Raw genomic sequence first — 14,696 nt, forward strand, 5'->3', positions numbered from 1 at the left:
AAAAGCACTTGCACACAAACCTGACGACTTGAGTTGATCCCTGGAACTCATGGAAAGGTGGAAGGGGAGAAGTGACTCCCAGACGTTGTCCTCTGACTTCCCATGTAACCATAGATGTGTGTGCCCCGTAGTCAACTTCTCCTCCTTTGTATTTTTGTAAAATAATTAGAGATTAAAACTTTGTTTTAAAATGAAAACCCATGAGCACATACCCTTCCTTCTCCCCTCCGGGTGCTCATATCCCTTCTCGGCCAGGCTTGTCTGGCCTCTTTTGCTCAGCTTTATCTGGGGTTGTCTGCCTTGGGCCAGTAGGACTTAAGGACTAATTTGATTTTTTATTTATTTATTTGTGTATTTTACCTGCATGTGAGCCTGTGCAAGTGTGCCACAGAAGTCAGAAAGAGGGCTGGGTCCCTTGTAGTTGGAGTTGAAGATGGATGTGAACCACAGTGTAGAGGCTGAGAGCAGAACCCAGGTCCTCTATAAGAACAAATGCTCTTAACCGTTGCGCCGTCTCTCTAGCCCGCTTGTTTAAAATCCTGTAGCCTCACCCTCTTCTCTTGCTGGGCTTGTCATGGTCCTGGGTCAGCCTACTTCCACCTGCCCAGCCTTCAGGTGCCATTCTCCTCCCTTCTCCCATTCTTCTCGCCAGACTCCCATGAGTCTCCATGTAACACACCTCTCTAATGTACACCTCCAACTCACAGACCTCTCCCAATCTCCAGACTGCATGTGTGATTGCTTGGGTTTTACACCTCAGTGTGAAACTCTGTGCACACTCTGCCCTTTCCGCTGTCAGCCGGGCCTGCAGCCAGTCTTCTCTGTCTCCCTCCATCTCCAGCTTAAGGTACACACGTTTTCTCCTGTGGCTCACTTAACCACTCACATCGGCAGTGCCGATTCAAACCACTGCCCCTGAAATGTCTCCACTCGTTCTGAGATGCACATTTGCCATCATCTGTAGCCTGGAAACCTCTGGTGACCAGGCTGATTTCCCACCTCCACACTGCTCTCATGCAGCCAGAGGCACCAAACTCCCAATGTGGTCATGCTCCGCCTGACCCTGCAACTTCCAAGCCTCGAAGATTTCCTGTTGCCCTTCACATAAAACCGAGTCTAAAGGAGGGTCCAGCCCAGGTCTCTCCCACAGTGACGTCATCTTCACATCCTTACTGTGCCTGGCGTTCTCAAAGTTACTTTCGGATGCTTGTCTGATCGTGATCACCTGAGTCCCCAGAACAGACACAGATCACAGTTTCCTAAACCATAGCTAGTGACCCACTCTGAGGAGGCCTGGCTAAACAGATAAAATGAAAAACTGGCCACAATAAGTTTGCCGGATGTTCAAACACTGAAATTTACTTCAAAATCAAAATCTAAATAAGCCTGATTGTCTCTGGCAGTGCTAGCCTGCAGCCTTGGTTCTGAAGACCGCTCCCTTTGCACTGTGCGTGCCCGTCCACCACAGTTGCCAGTGGAAGCTGATAGAAACGCCTCAGCTCAGATTCCAGGCTGTTCTGTGGTAGGAGCTACAGTGTTTTTACTGTACATACGAAATTATATAATTCTTCCAAGACTCCTTATAGAAACATGCTGACTTAATTACAGAAAACAAAGACTTTTAACATTCTCCTACCAGCATTCCTCAGTATAAATATCACTGGATTGTATTAAGTTAGAAAAAAATTCGGTGGGTTTCTTTTGTTTTTTTTAAAGGATGTTTGATTTTGTTATGACTTTTTACTTCTTTTGTGTATGGATACTTTGCCTGCATGTGTATGTCTCTACACCACTTTCATGCCCGATGCCCCCAGATGCCAGAAAAGGGCATTGGATTCCCCTGAAGCTGGAATGACAGATGGTCGTGAAGTGCTGTGTGGGTGCTGGGAGAGCAGCTTTAACCACTGGGCCATCTCTCCAGCCACGGTGATGTCTGATTTGAAAGATCACTGTTTGAGTTGCTGAATTGAATTTCATTAAAAATAGATGAATGAATTTTGAGATTAGAACAGGATTTCTTACAGTTTCTGAAATGGAATTAAAAATATTTCTGTCGGGCTGGAGAGATGGCTCAATGGTTAAGAGCACCAACTGCTCTTCAAGAGGTCCTGAGTTCAAGTCCCAGCAACCACATGGTGGCTCACAACCATCTGTAATGGGATCTGGTGCCTTCTTCTGGTGTGTCTGAAGACAGCTACACTGTACTCATACATAAAATAATTACATCTTTCAAAAAATTTTTTAAAATTCGTCTGTCATTTTGTACTGTGTACTTACATGAAGCAGTGTACTTAGCTTGACCATTATAAAACCAAAATATCAGTCATTCTGCGATATCAAATATTCAGCCGATATTGATTTATTTATTGGTTTTCTTGAGACAGGTGTCATGTATCCTTGATATGTAGCCAAGGTGAATCTTGAATTCCTGATCCTCCTGTGTCCACCTTCTATGTGCTGAGAGTAGAGGCGTGAGCCACCATGCCTGGCTAAGATTTATTTTATGTAAAAAAAAAAAAAAAAGCAAGCATATTTATCTCATTACTATTCAAATTTTCTTCCATCTTTATAAAGTTGGGAAATATATGTATGTATGAGTGTGTGTGTATATACATACATACATACATACATACATACATACATACATGTATATATGTAGTTCCTACAGAGCAAAGAGCACTTTTGAGCAAGCCCAGCCTATGGAGACTGAGCTTTGATATAAAGGAATTTGGTTAGCCATGATAGCAGAACTGTAACGGTGATTTTCAAAATGTGATGACACCTTTATCTTCGAGAGAGACACACTCAAGAGTTTATAGGTAAATGGCATGATGTCAGGGATTAGTGTCAAATGATTCTGAAGCAGAGTAAAGAAATAGCAGCAATGGTGGCATCCCGTGAAAGAGCAAAGAATTAAGTCTCGTTTTGCTTGTTTGTTCTTGTTCACAGGTACAGAGACTGCAAGGATGTTGACTGTCCCAGAAATGGGCCTGCAAGGGCTGTATATCAGTAAGACCTCGTCTGCTTATCCCCGCCCACCACCCCTCTTGCCTCCGAATGGAGACTCCTAGCTACTGCCCCTGTTGCCTCTCTCAACAGAGGTTCCTGAGAGCCAGTCTATAAATTCCACTGTGTGTGTGTGTGTCTGTGCGCGTGTGTGCGTGTGCGTGTGCGTGTGTGTGTGTGTGTACGGGCGCATGCGTGCACATGAACAGGGGTTGTCTATATATACAAAGTATCTGTTTGGAGCCCCCTGTGTGTTAGTGCATGTGCATCCTCTTGTCTGTATGAAAAGGCCTTGCATATGCTTTGTGCGAATGTGTGCATGGGACACTTTATGAGTGGGCAGGTGGATCCAAGTGCATAGCACTGTGTGATTTCAGTGGTCTGCGGTGAGCCTGTGTGCTCTGAACCCTGCACATCTGCTCTCATCGGAGTGTAGGCTTTGTGCTCTCTGCAGGGTGGGAGGCCAGCAGGCAGTAGGGACACTCCTCAGGAAGTCCATTCACAAAGACCTGGTGGGCTGGGCCCTTCCTTCCTGCCTCCCTTCCCAGGCGTAAGCCACAGCAACTGCCTCTTACATTAGAGCTGACAGCAGGGCCTAGTCTGTACTGGACGCCTGAGGTGGGGCAGGGGGGGGGGGGGGTCATGAATTGCAGTCAGTGTTCCTGACCCTGTTCTTCAGGAACTGCAACTGTGCCCAGGCCCCTTGTACAAACCCACACATACATACCTGGGTTATCACAGGACCACTGTCAAGGATCATTTGGTTGGGCTGCTCTGGCCCAGGATACAGCCAATCAGACCCACTGGCACAGGGCTTCATGCTAGACCCCGTCACTTCTGTTACCAGCCTTCCTAGCCCCATCCATTGATGTCAGGGTCTCAGTGCCACCCCCTCCCATGACCCTTAGCAAACTTTAGTGTGATGGTGACTAGTGGTTTGGTGGAAACCTTTAGGTGTCCAGCTAGGCTGGCCTTCCTGACCCACAAGTGTCTAATTCAAACCAGACCTGGGACCCTCCTGGAGACTGGTCTGCTTCCTAGCCCCTAGAGCCTAGCCCAGGCCTGGCTCTTCAGGATGATCTCAGGAGTCCTTCTGTTCCCAGTGCTAATGTGAGCATGTGCATATGTGCTGGGACAGGTGATCAAAATTCTTGGTGCTGTGGACATCCACAGACACAGGGCTGGGGATAGGCACTGCCTTTCCCTTCTAGTCCTGTTTGTGCCTTTGGGGGTGGGGAAACTCCCTCAAGTCCTGATTAGAACAATTTGGCCCAACTTAATAGCAGAGAGGAACAACCTGCCTATGGGACAAATGTCCCGTGTCACAGCATCTGTAGTCTCTTCCAGCTCTGCCACAGGAGCCCTTCTGACCATGGTTCCTGCCTGCTCATCTCTAGACTCTTTCGCTACAAAATGCTTCCTTGCCTCCTCCTGTTCCTCTTTGGGCTTAAGGGGAACTGGGAAGCTATGCCCAGGTGATATATAAGTCAGCATCCAGGGACACAGTTGCTTCTGGCTGATCCAGGCAGGCACTAAGACCCTAACCCTGCACCATGCATGGCCTTCCTACCCCTTCCAGTCTTCCTTTCTTAGCAAATGGCCCTTAACCTCAGCCAGGCTCAGTGATAACAGATAGAACCCTTAATTCTGACTTGGGCTTCTGCTTCCCAGACTTGCCCTCTCTCTCCTACAGGCTCCAGTCCAGAAAGGTCCCCGGTGCCCAGCCCTCCCGGCTCCCCAAGGACCCAGGAAAGCTGTGGCATTGCTCCCCTCACGCCTTCACAGTCTCCAGTAAGCCCTGCCTGATGGTATTTGGGTGGTGGATGGTCTGGGTGGTATGGAGGAGGGCAGTGCCTGGCAGAGCCGTGACAGGGACTGGACTGGGGGATAGTAATGAGGAAAGGGAGCTCCCCAGACTGCAGCTGTGCCCAGGCTCCTCCTACAGGCCCTCACATACATACCTGGGCTATCACAGGACCTCCTACAGGCCCTCACATACATACCTGGGCTATCACAGGACCTCCTACAGGCCCTCACATTCATACCTGGGCTATCGCAGGACCTCTGTCAGGGATCACTCGGTTGGTCCAGTGATTGTGGTTCCCCCATGGCCTTGGGCTATAGGCTGGACAGTTTTGAAAACAGAAGTTCAGTAACTCACTCCGACTGCCCTTTGTAGCAGGATGATTCCTGGGAGCCACTGTGGCTGACCTGCTTAGGCAAGCATGTGACTTTTCTAGGTCCTCAGAGCACTATTTCTGCCAACCGGAGGCCTAACAGGTCTAAATCCCATTGCAGGGAGAAGTATAGTGTTTCAGATGTTTAGAAACTGTACAATTGAAGGTTCTAAGACATAGCCTCTCTCCTCACAGCTTTCCTGGGTTACCTCCCCTATACGGCCTTGTCCTGGTCATCCAGCCCAGGGTCCCTCTTATTCTTAGGAAGCCCAGGCCTAGCTAGGGAGATGTAGAGACATCCCTGCACTGGGATGGGGCCCTCCTCTCTTCCAGTTTGTGTTACAAAAACAGGAGGTCAAACATGCACATCCATATATTAAAAAGTAGCCAAGAAGAGTAAATTGCTCCCAGCCGGGGCAAGGCTAGTTAACAGGCCGTGAAAAATAGCTGAGGTGGAGGTGGGCTGAAGGAGTCTGGGCAGAAGTCAGGTGAACTGGAAGCCAGAGAGCAGTCATTTCAACCCCAAACTGTCATGGCTACTGATAGGTCTTCGACTTGGAGCTGGTAGCATAGCCAGGTCTCAGCCTAGAGGTGGGCCATAAAACCAGGAAGAAGGGCCAATGAGACAGGGGCAAAGCTGCTTTGGGCCACGGGCAGTGAAGGGACAGTGTTCCTGTTAGCTGTTACCTGACTTCAGGTCTTGAATTTACAGAAGCCAGAGGTCCGAGCTCCACAGCGGGCTTCCTTCTCTGTGGTTGTGGCCATCGACTTTGGGACCACATCCAGTGGCTATGCCTTCAGTTTTGCTACTGACCCTGAGGCCATCCACATGATGAGGTAAGAGCAGCTGGACTGGGAGACTGGGCTGAAAGAGGGACTTCAAACTCTGGTATTGGTCTGCTCTTAGAAATAATCATGGTCTGCTCTTAGAAATAATCATGGGACAGGGTCTTATCGGAGCCCTTGGCATCTCTAGGACTCATCATTGGCCAAAAGGCTAAAGAATGGACCTCGGGTCTGAGCTTCACCCTATTCGGAGCACTCCTGCCCACTGCAGGGATATTGGGTTTCATGGATTTATTTTTATTTGCAGGGTTGGACATCAACCCCAGGGCCACAAACATGCTACACAAGTGGTCTTGGACTATATCCCCAACCCAGGGCTTTACTTTAGGGCTGTATGTTTTAATTGTGTAGTGTATTTGTGCACATGTGTGCACACACACACACACACACACACATGCATATTTAGGCCAGGGGCTAACAGGTATCTTCCTCTGTCATTCTGCTCCTTGTTTTATTGACACAGGGCCTCTCACTGAACCCAGAGCTCACCTATTGACTAGACTAGCTGGCTATGGAGCCCTGGAGACTCACTGATTCCCACCCCAGCCCCTCCTCCCAGTGACAGGGTTATAGATGGCACCATGCCCAGCCTACACTCTAAAAATAATAGAAAGGAAGAGAGGGACGGAAGGAGGGAGGGAAGAAACAAAGGAAGGAATCAGAAAAGACCTTGAAGTAAATTGGCCTTGGAAAACAACCTTGAGGACTACACAGTGACTGTCCTACCACAGATGGCTTCTGCTTGGATCCCAGGAAAATACATCAGGAGGCCAGACACAGGCTATTGAACAATAGCTTGACATTGCTCATAAGAATATGGAGGAGAGGTCAAATGGGACACCCTACCCAGAGGTCTCTCAGGGTCCCTTGGATAATTAGGATCCCAGGGGCAGCGTTTATAGAGGGATGTAAATCGGCACCTTTTGATTTTCATGAGACCCTATTATTTCTGGTGGTGTGGGGGGGGGACTTTTGAAAGATGGTGTCACTCTGTAGATAGGGCTGGCAGTTGTCCCTCCTCAGCCTCCTGAATGCTGGGATTTCAGTCTCACCCTCACCTACAATATTTTCATTTTACAGATGGGACAAAAGGGGAAAGAGGGAAGCCCAGGGAAGTTATGTCTTGCTCTCGGTCACACCGCTGGCCCCAGGGCCAGCACCCAACTGTAAGAAGGTTGCCTCTGGCTCCCCTGACTGCCTTTGTCTTCACAGGAAATGGGAAGGAGGGGACCCAGGCGTGGCCCACCAGAAGACCCCCACTTGCCTGCTGCTGACCCCAGAAGGCATCTTCCACAGTTTTGGCTACACTGCCCGTGACTACTACCACGACCTAGACCCTGAGGAGGCTCGGGACTGGCTCTACTTTGAGAAGTTTAAGATGAAGATCCACAGTGCCACTGTGAGCCCATGTAGCCAGTCTCCTGCTGGGGAGATGGAGCTGAGAAGGCAGCAGACAGCTTAGTGGAGAGCAGGGCATAGCTGAAAGGCCAGAGGAATGGCCTAATTAGGGGCCAGAGGGTGGGTTAGTGGCAGGACAGAGGGCAAGACTCCCATTGTAGGTTTCGTGAGGAAGGGTCAGGGGAGTGAGTGGCGTGACTAGAGTGGCTGTCGCTAAGGGCAGAGCAGATGTGAGACAGAAGAGGATGAGAAGCAAGGGAACGGGTGACTAATGGAAAATGTCATCAGGAAACAGGGCAGACCTATGACCTCCTACACAATGGCCCCATGTCTCTACCAGGATCTTACCTTGAAGACCCAGCTAGAGGCAGTAAACGGAAAGAAGATGCTGGCCCTGGAGGTGTTTGCCCATGCCCTCCGCTTCTTCAAGGAACATGCCCTTCAGGTGTGTTGCTCTTCCCAACCCACTGACTGGGGCAGGGACACCCTAGCCCCCTTCTCCCCTCCGCTCCCCTCATCCCACCCTGTGTCACTGCCAGGTCACAGCCCATCTCTAGTTCCCTGTCCTGTCTCTTAGAACATGGACTTGGGTCAGCCAGGAGAGACTTTCCCAAGTTGGGAAACCCTCGCTGTGATTTCATTAGTCCTTCCAGCTCCCAGAGAGAGCTGAAAATGCTTCAGACCAACTGTCACCTTACGGTCCATTCCCCACCCCACCCACTGCAGGAGCTGAGGGAGCAGAGCGAGTGCATGCTTGAGAAGGATGCCGTGCGCTGGGTGCTGACAGTGCCTGCCATCTGGAAACAGCCAGCTAAACAGTTCATGAGAGAGGCTGCCTACCTGGTGAGGACTGCAGGTGGAATTGTGCCCCACCCCCACCCAACATGGCCCTGGGTGTAGCCCAGCCCTCATCTACCCTTTAACCTGGAGGACCACAAAATCCTTGTGTGAAGATAATCCCCATTTCCCTGCTGGGATTTTGGAAAGCTGTTGTCCCCAGGAGAGTGGGGGAGGTGGACCTGCAAAAACCAGAGCAGTTGACAAGAGGTATAGGCCACCACAGTGTCTGTCATGTTCCTGAGAAGCAGAGCCCCAGATAGGGAGTATCGTGCATACAACAATCTGTTGAAGATGGACTCTCAGGATGAAAGATGAAGGGGTCAGGACCAGGGAGTTCTGAGCGAGGACGTGATCTTGCTGGAGTCTAACTTCAGCTCTGTTCCATAGGAAGCCACAGATGAACAACTGTGGTGCTGAACTGGCCACACTGAGGCCAACTGTGTGCTGTCTTCCTACCACAGAAAATGTGGGATTCAGACACTACCCTCTCCAGTGGGGACAGAGAGACCTCACAGAGCCAGTTGGGTTGCTTGGCTCTGCCCCTGGGGTCTTGAGGAACAAACCCCTAGGAGATCTGAAAGGTTATCTCAAGCCTACCCTGGGCCTCCTTATACCAATATGCCCATAGTTGTAGGCCAGATGACAGGACTGTGGGTGGCTATGCTTGTCCCTAGAAGGGAGTGACTTTAAGCTCAGAGAGCCTCTCTGTAGTGTTCAGGTGTCCCCAGACAGACACGGCTGTGGCTGCTCATTTACCTGCCCTGCTTTCTCCCACATTGCTCCCTCCTGCCAGCTCAGAAAGGGCTAACTCTGGGCAGGAAGCCTACACTCCTACCTATCTCCCTCTTCCTAACCTGCTCAGAATGCATGGAATTCCATAAAGTCTAAACTCTCTGGAGAGGGCCTTTGTCCTGCTGCAGGAAATAACAGATCTGGAGTGTTTCTCCCCTACCCCACTAGCCTGTCACGGTGCCTGGAATTTCACTATTTCCTTCCCGTGATAGCAGATTCTCTGGGAACAAAGTTCTCCTGGGAGTGGGGCAACCTATGACCAATATCTGACACCAGCCTGGTGAGCCCAGCAGTGCCCCACTGTCCCCTCCAGTGTGCTGCACCCACCCACCCTGTGCTAGAATTTCCCCAGTAACACCACAGCCAGCACTCAGTCAGCCAGCTCTGTACCTGATACGGGGAACTCACTGCAGCTTTACCTCCTCCCGCTCTGTAACCCTTTGCCGCGCTGGTCCTGACCCTCCCTAGCCTGACCTCGCGGTGTTTGTGAGGCAGCTTCAGCTGTGTGCAGCATGAAGGGACCTGACAGGCTTAGCATGGATAGTCTGCGATGAGAGAAGAGGTGGGAGCAGCCAGACCCCAGAGCTCCATCTTATATGACAGTCTGTGGTGCTGGCCACACCTATCCCCAGGCTGGCCTGGTGTCTCGAGAGGATGCAGAAAAACTACTCATTGCCCTGGAGCCTGAGGCTGCCTCGGTCTACTGTCGGAAACTTCGTCTGCACCAGCTCATGGACCTGAGTAGCCGGACTGCAGGTGGTGGGCGCCTGGGTGAGCGGCGGTCCATTGACTCCAGCTTCCGACATGGTAAGCTGCCCCAGGGCTGCTGCCTAGTGCTGGGTTTGATGGCAAGTACCCTTGGAAGGTCAGAGAGTCAAGGAGACTGGAGGGTTGGTTTTATGTAGGAAGAAGAGTTACCATCCTGAGGGAACCCAATCAGAGGCAGGAATACCCCTGGTGGTGGGGAGAGTTGGGGGGAGGAAACCACAGCCTTGGTTCCAGGACCTTAGGTTGAGGAAAATCTTTTGAACAGGGAAGCAGAGTCTGAGGGTCAGGGAGACACAAACTGCCTTGGGGGCAGGTGCTCAATGGGCACTAACAAGGGGGCAGGCTGGGGCCCAGCCTCCCCACACATCAGCCCCGCCCAACCCTGACCCTCAGTGGCCAAAGCTCTTACAGCCAGACCCGGCACTGAGGCCAAGAACAACTGTTGTCAGTTTTGGTCTTCCTCCTAAATGTGATCTCCCTAGTAGGGAGAAGCCCCAAGCCCTGAACTTCCCTGGGACTTTGGGAGACACCTACCACCCAGATTCTTCAAGGTCTCTTGGGCCTGATTGTACCAAGGTCACAGGGAAGCCCTGTGTCCAGAAATGCTTCTCGCTGCTTCTAGTGCCTGGGGTTTAGGTCACTCTTGTTGCAGCGCTCTGGACAGTCTTGGTAAGGGCAGGTGAGACTGGTGGCCTAACCTCCTCACTTTCTTGCTGTGCCCAACCTCAGCCCGAGAGCAGCTGCGGAGGTCTCGCCACAGCCGAACATTCCTGGTGGAGTCGGGTGTGGGAGAACTGTGGGCAGAGATGCAAGAAGGTGAGGCAGAGGGTGTGGAGGAACCCCCCAGGCCATGCAGAGAGCCTGCGGGAGGGGGGCAAGGGTACACTGAAGCTTACCTCTTCCCTCAGTCAGCTGGACCCCATCCTACTCACAGCTGCACCCCTCACTCATCCCTTCAGGAGATTCTGTTCCATGTCCAAGCCTCCAGTCATTCCCCTTCCACACTGTCCCCCAAAGCTGAGCTTGGAGCCTGGAGCAGTCTGGGGTGGGGGCAGTGTAAGACTGAGGGTGAGACAGGCCCTTAAATGTTTTAATTAATTTACTTACTTTACATCCCCCTACTCCCCCTCTCTCCTCTCCTCCCAGTGCTCCCACCTCCCCTCCCCCTCATCTACTCTTCCTCTTTCTTTATTAAAGAGGAGGCCTCCTCTAGATATAGGTGTGTCTTCTCTTATTGCGGCTAGACAAGGCAGCCCGTTAGGGGGAAGGGTCCTAAGGCAGGCAACTGCTCCCCATTAAGAGTCCCGTGCATGAAGGGGTTGGGGATTTAGCTCAGTGGTAGAGCGCTTGCCTAGCAAACCAAGAAGGCCCTGGGTATGGTCCCCAGCTAAAAAAAAAAAAAAAAAAAAGAGTCCCTGCATGAAGACCAAGCTATATACAACTGTTACACATGTACAAAGGACCTCGTCCCATGCATGCTGTCTGGTGGTTGGTTCAGCCCCTGTGACCCTGTGGACCCAGGTGAGTTGATTCTGTAGGTCAGGCCTTAATGTTTACCTGTATTGATGGGTGCAGGAGACCGCTACATGGTGGCAGACTGTGGGGGTGGCACTGTGGACCTGACGGTACACCAACTGGAGCAGCCTCATGGAACCCTCAAGGAGCTGTACAAGGCTTCTGGCAAGTACACCAGCAATACCCTTGCCACCCAGCTCGCACTGGTCCCCTGGTGGCCTATCTGGTAATGACACGCCCTCTACCTCCTACCCTGCTGCAGGCGGCCCTTATGGTGCAGTAGGGGTGGACCTGGCCTTTGAGCAGCTGCTCTGCCGCATATTTGGGGAGGACTTCATCGCCAAGTTCAAAAGGCAACGGCCAGCTGCTTGGGTGGATCTAACCATTGCCTTCGAGGCCCGCAAACGCACCGCAGGCCCGCACCGTGCGGGGGCGCTCAACATTTCGCTTCCCTTCTCTTTCATTGACTTCTACCGCAAGCAACGAGGCCACAATGTGGAGACGGCCCTGCGCAGGAGCAGGTAGGCCCAGGGTCAAGAAGGTTCAGGCAGCATTCACTAATGCGGCCTGCCCTTGCAAGGGAGAGTCATGGGCCCTGCGGCCTAGAGAGTGGCCCGGTTAGTTCCACACACATACACCGTGCCAGCCTGTCAGCCAGCCAGTGACAGGTGGAGGGGTGTGAATACTGGGTGATGGGCAGGTCCACCAGCAGTCAGGAATTAGCCGCCCAAGGTGGTGTCATAAGGGACAGAGACTGCCCCATTACTCAATGCTCTTGGCTCCTCTATTCTGAAGTAAGGACAAGTTGTGCCATCTCACGCATGAGTGGCATGAGCCAAGCAGACAACAGAGTGGGGCTGAGGATAAGAGGTGTCCACCCTTATACCCCATGTGAGCAGTCACGTCTGCATTTCCTGTTGGGCCTTCCCAACAGAGTTCCATGGAGGTACGGGTAGTGAACAAGGACCCCTCCCTGGCAAACCTGTGTCTCCTTCACCACCCACAGTGTGAACTTCGTGAAGTGGTCCTCGCAGGGGATGCTCCGGATGTCCTGTGAAGCTATGAATGAACTGTTTCAGCCCACAGTCAGCGGGATCATCCAACACATAGGTGAGTACACAGAGCCCCACTCATCACCAACTTTAGGTTCGGAAAAAATTCTCTCGTTTATGCCTGGAAGCCACCATACATTAGCCTAGCATGAAACTGAATCATCTACAGTATCTGGAGCAAACATCCCATCTTAAAGACTGGTGTCTCCATTTCCCCATTTTGTAAATGGGGTTAAACGAGCTGATAGAGTGTAGAGTGGACGCTGTCCTGAACAGTGAGAATACGTTCCTGATTCTTCACCCTTCACAGGATGAAGATGTAGCAGAGTAGTAGGGTGTTGGGGGCCGTCAGGTCCACTGATGAGAGCCAGAACCTTCAAAGAGCTTTCTATTCAATACCTGGTTTTTCGACGTTCTAAGAATATGGTGAAGCCAGGGCGTGGTGACACACATCTTTGATACCAGCTCTCAGGAGGCAGAGGCAGGTAGATCTCTGTGAGTTTGAGGCCAACCAAGGTCTACAAAATTCCAGGACAGCCAGGGTTCTCTTACACAAAGAAACCCTGTCTTGAAAAACCAAACCAAAGCAAAGAGTCCTATTCGGGGCAGCAGAAGCACCACTTACCGTGAAATGGTGGGCCTTAGTGATTGTCTCCTTCTCTGTGTTTCTGAACCCCATCCCAAACCTGTCCCTGCCCTGCAGAGATGCTGTTGGCTAAGCCTGAGGTGCAGGGTGTGAAGCTGCTATTCCTGGTGGGCGGCTTTGCGGAGTCGGCGGTGCTGCAGCACGCGGTGCAGGAAGCTCTAGGCAATCGTGGCCTGCGGGTGGTGGTCCCACACGATGTGAGCCTCACCATCCTCAAGGGAGCAGTGCTCTTCGGCCAGGCACCTGGTGTGGTGCGGGTGCGCCGCTCCCCGCTCACTTACGGTGTGGGCGTGCTCAATCGTTTTGTGCCTGGCCACCACCCACCAGAGAAATTGCTGGTTCGGGATGGGCGCCGCTGGTGCACTGATGTCTTTGAGCGCTTTGTCGCAGCAGAGCAGTCGGTGGCCCTAGGAGAGGAGGTGCGGCGCAGCTACTGTCCCGCGCGCCCTGGCCAGCGGCGTGTGCTCATCAATCTGTACTGCTGCGCTGCGGAGGACGCGCGCTTCATCACTGACCCTGGTGTACGCAAGTGTGGTGCGCTCAGCCTGGAGCTTGAGCCTGAAGGCAGCCCAGAAAACACGGGCACGTCCCCCAGCCGCCGTGAGATCCGTGCTGCCATGCAGTTTGGAGATACTGAGATTAAGGTCACTGCTGTGGATGTCAGCACCAATCGCTCCGTGCGGGCAGCCATCGACTTTCTTTCCAACTGAGGGTGCACCCTTCGGTGGGGACACAAGAACATGGTAGTTTTCACAACAGAGCCTCTTTCTCGCGGTAAGGACACATGGAGACTCGCTTTACGGCTGTGCCTTGATCTGCTGACTGGAGCACTAAAACCCCCGTACCCCAAGAGGCGAGGTGGTATAAGAGACTCCTAAGAAGTTTGCTTAGACGGTGAGCCTGGCTTGGTAAGTGTGGGACTGCGAAGACAGACTGCAATAGAGGATTAAACACTGGCCTGAACTTGAGGTTAGGCGAAGCTGCCGAGGAGCCACGGGAGGTGCAGAACCAGGGTAGAAGGTTAGAGTTCACCAACTGTTGAGTTCAAGCCACAGGAAGCCCACGAGAGCAATCTCATGCAGGGGGGAGTGGGGAGGGGTGTGTTCAGCCCATGCTAGAGGGACTGGTATGACAGCACCTTCCTGGCTGTGTGACTGTTAATTGCAGCACCGTGGCTGACAGGTGAGGAGCCTGTACTGCCACAGTGAAAGCAGTTTGGAGGACAAGTGGACACAGCACTCTCAAAGGACCCACAGAAAAGCCATAAATGACCCATTCACCCCAACCCAGCCACAGAAGGACAGAGTTTACTGTGGCCAGGGCTAGGGGGGTGTTCCAGCTCTGCCACATGGCAGAACAGTAGGGCATTAGGAAATCAGATCAATCGGTTTCTCCAGGTATGAAGTGTCAGGCATTCCCTGCCAACCATGTGTAGGGTAGCTTTTCTGCCTGAGAACTCACCCTAAGCTGAAAATAAAGTGTGAGGTCAAGAAAGAACAGCCGGGGTTGGGGATTTAGCTCAGCGGTAGAGCGCTTGCCTAGCGAGCGCAAGGCCCTGGGTTTGGTCCCCAGCTCCGGGGGAAAAAAAAAAAAAGAAAGAACAGCCTTCTAGAATCACTAGAGTGGGACCCCGTAAGTGGGACCCCGTAAGTGGGA

General features: G+C 52.0%; 1 protein-coding gene across 1 annotated transcript; it reads left to right on the plus strand.

Annotated features, from left to right (window-relative positions):
* The first annotated feature begins 947 nt into the window (after positions 1-947).
* Hspa12b (heat shock protein family A (Hsp70) member 12B) lies at positions 948-14,534 on the plus strand. The gene is made up of 13 exons (XM_032904230.1): positions 948-1,522; positions 2,950-3,009; positions 4,700-4,797; positions 5,896-6,020; positions 7,242-7,428; positions 7,768-7,872; positions 8,154-8,270; positions 9,692-9,866; positions 10,557-10,643; positions 11,403-11,507; positions 11,605-11,863; positions 12,349-12,452; positions 13,098-14,534. Exons 2-13 carry the CDS (start codon positions 2,967-2,969, stop codon positions 13,748-13,750), a joined length of 2,058 nt encoding a protein of 685 aa, XP_032760121.1. The 5' UTR covers positions 948-1,522; positions 2,950-2,966; the 3' UTR covers positions 13,751-14,534.
* Positions 14,535-14,696: the final 162 nt, after the last annotated feature.

Source organism: Rattus rattus, chromosome 5 (assembly GCF_011064425.1).
Source record: "Rattus rattus isolate New Zealand chromosome 5, Rrattus_CSIRO_v1, whole genome shotgun sequence".
NCBI classification, from domain to species: domain Eukaryota; kingdom Metazoa; phylum Chordata; class Mammalia; order Rodentia; family Muridae; genus Rattus; species Rattus rattus.

Bases quoted from the DNA above. Each gene is read 5' to 3' on its own strand.
- Hspa12b (XM_032904230.1), top strand. From the start codon at position 2,967: ATGTTGACTGTCCCAGAAATGGGCCTGCAAGGGCTGTATATCA. The intron at 7,429-7,767 runs GTGAGCCCATGT...TGTCTCTACCAG, and splicing joins TGAAGATCCACAGTGCCACT to GATCTTACCTTGAAGACCCA. The intron at 8,271-9,691 runs GTGAGGACTGCA...ACCTATCCCCAG, and splicing joins TGAGAGAGGCTGCCTACCTG to GCTGGCCTGGTGTCTCGAGA.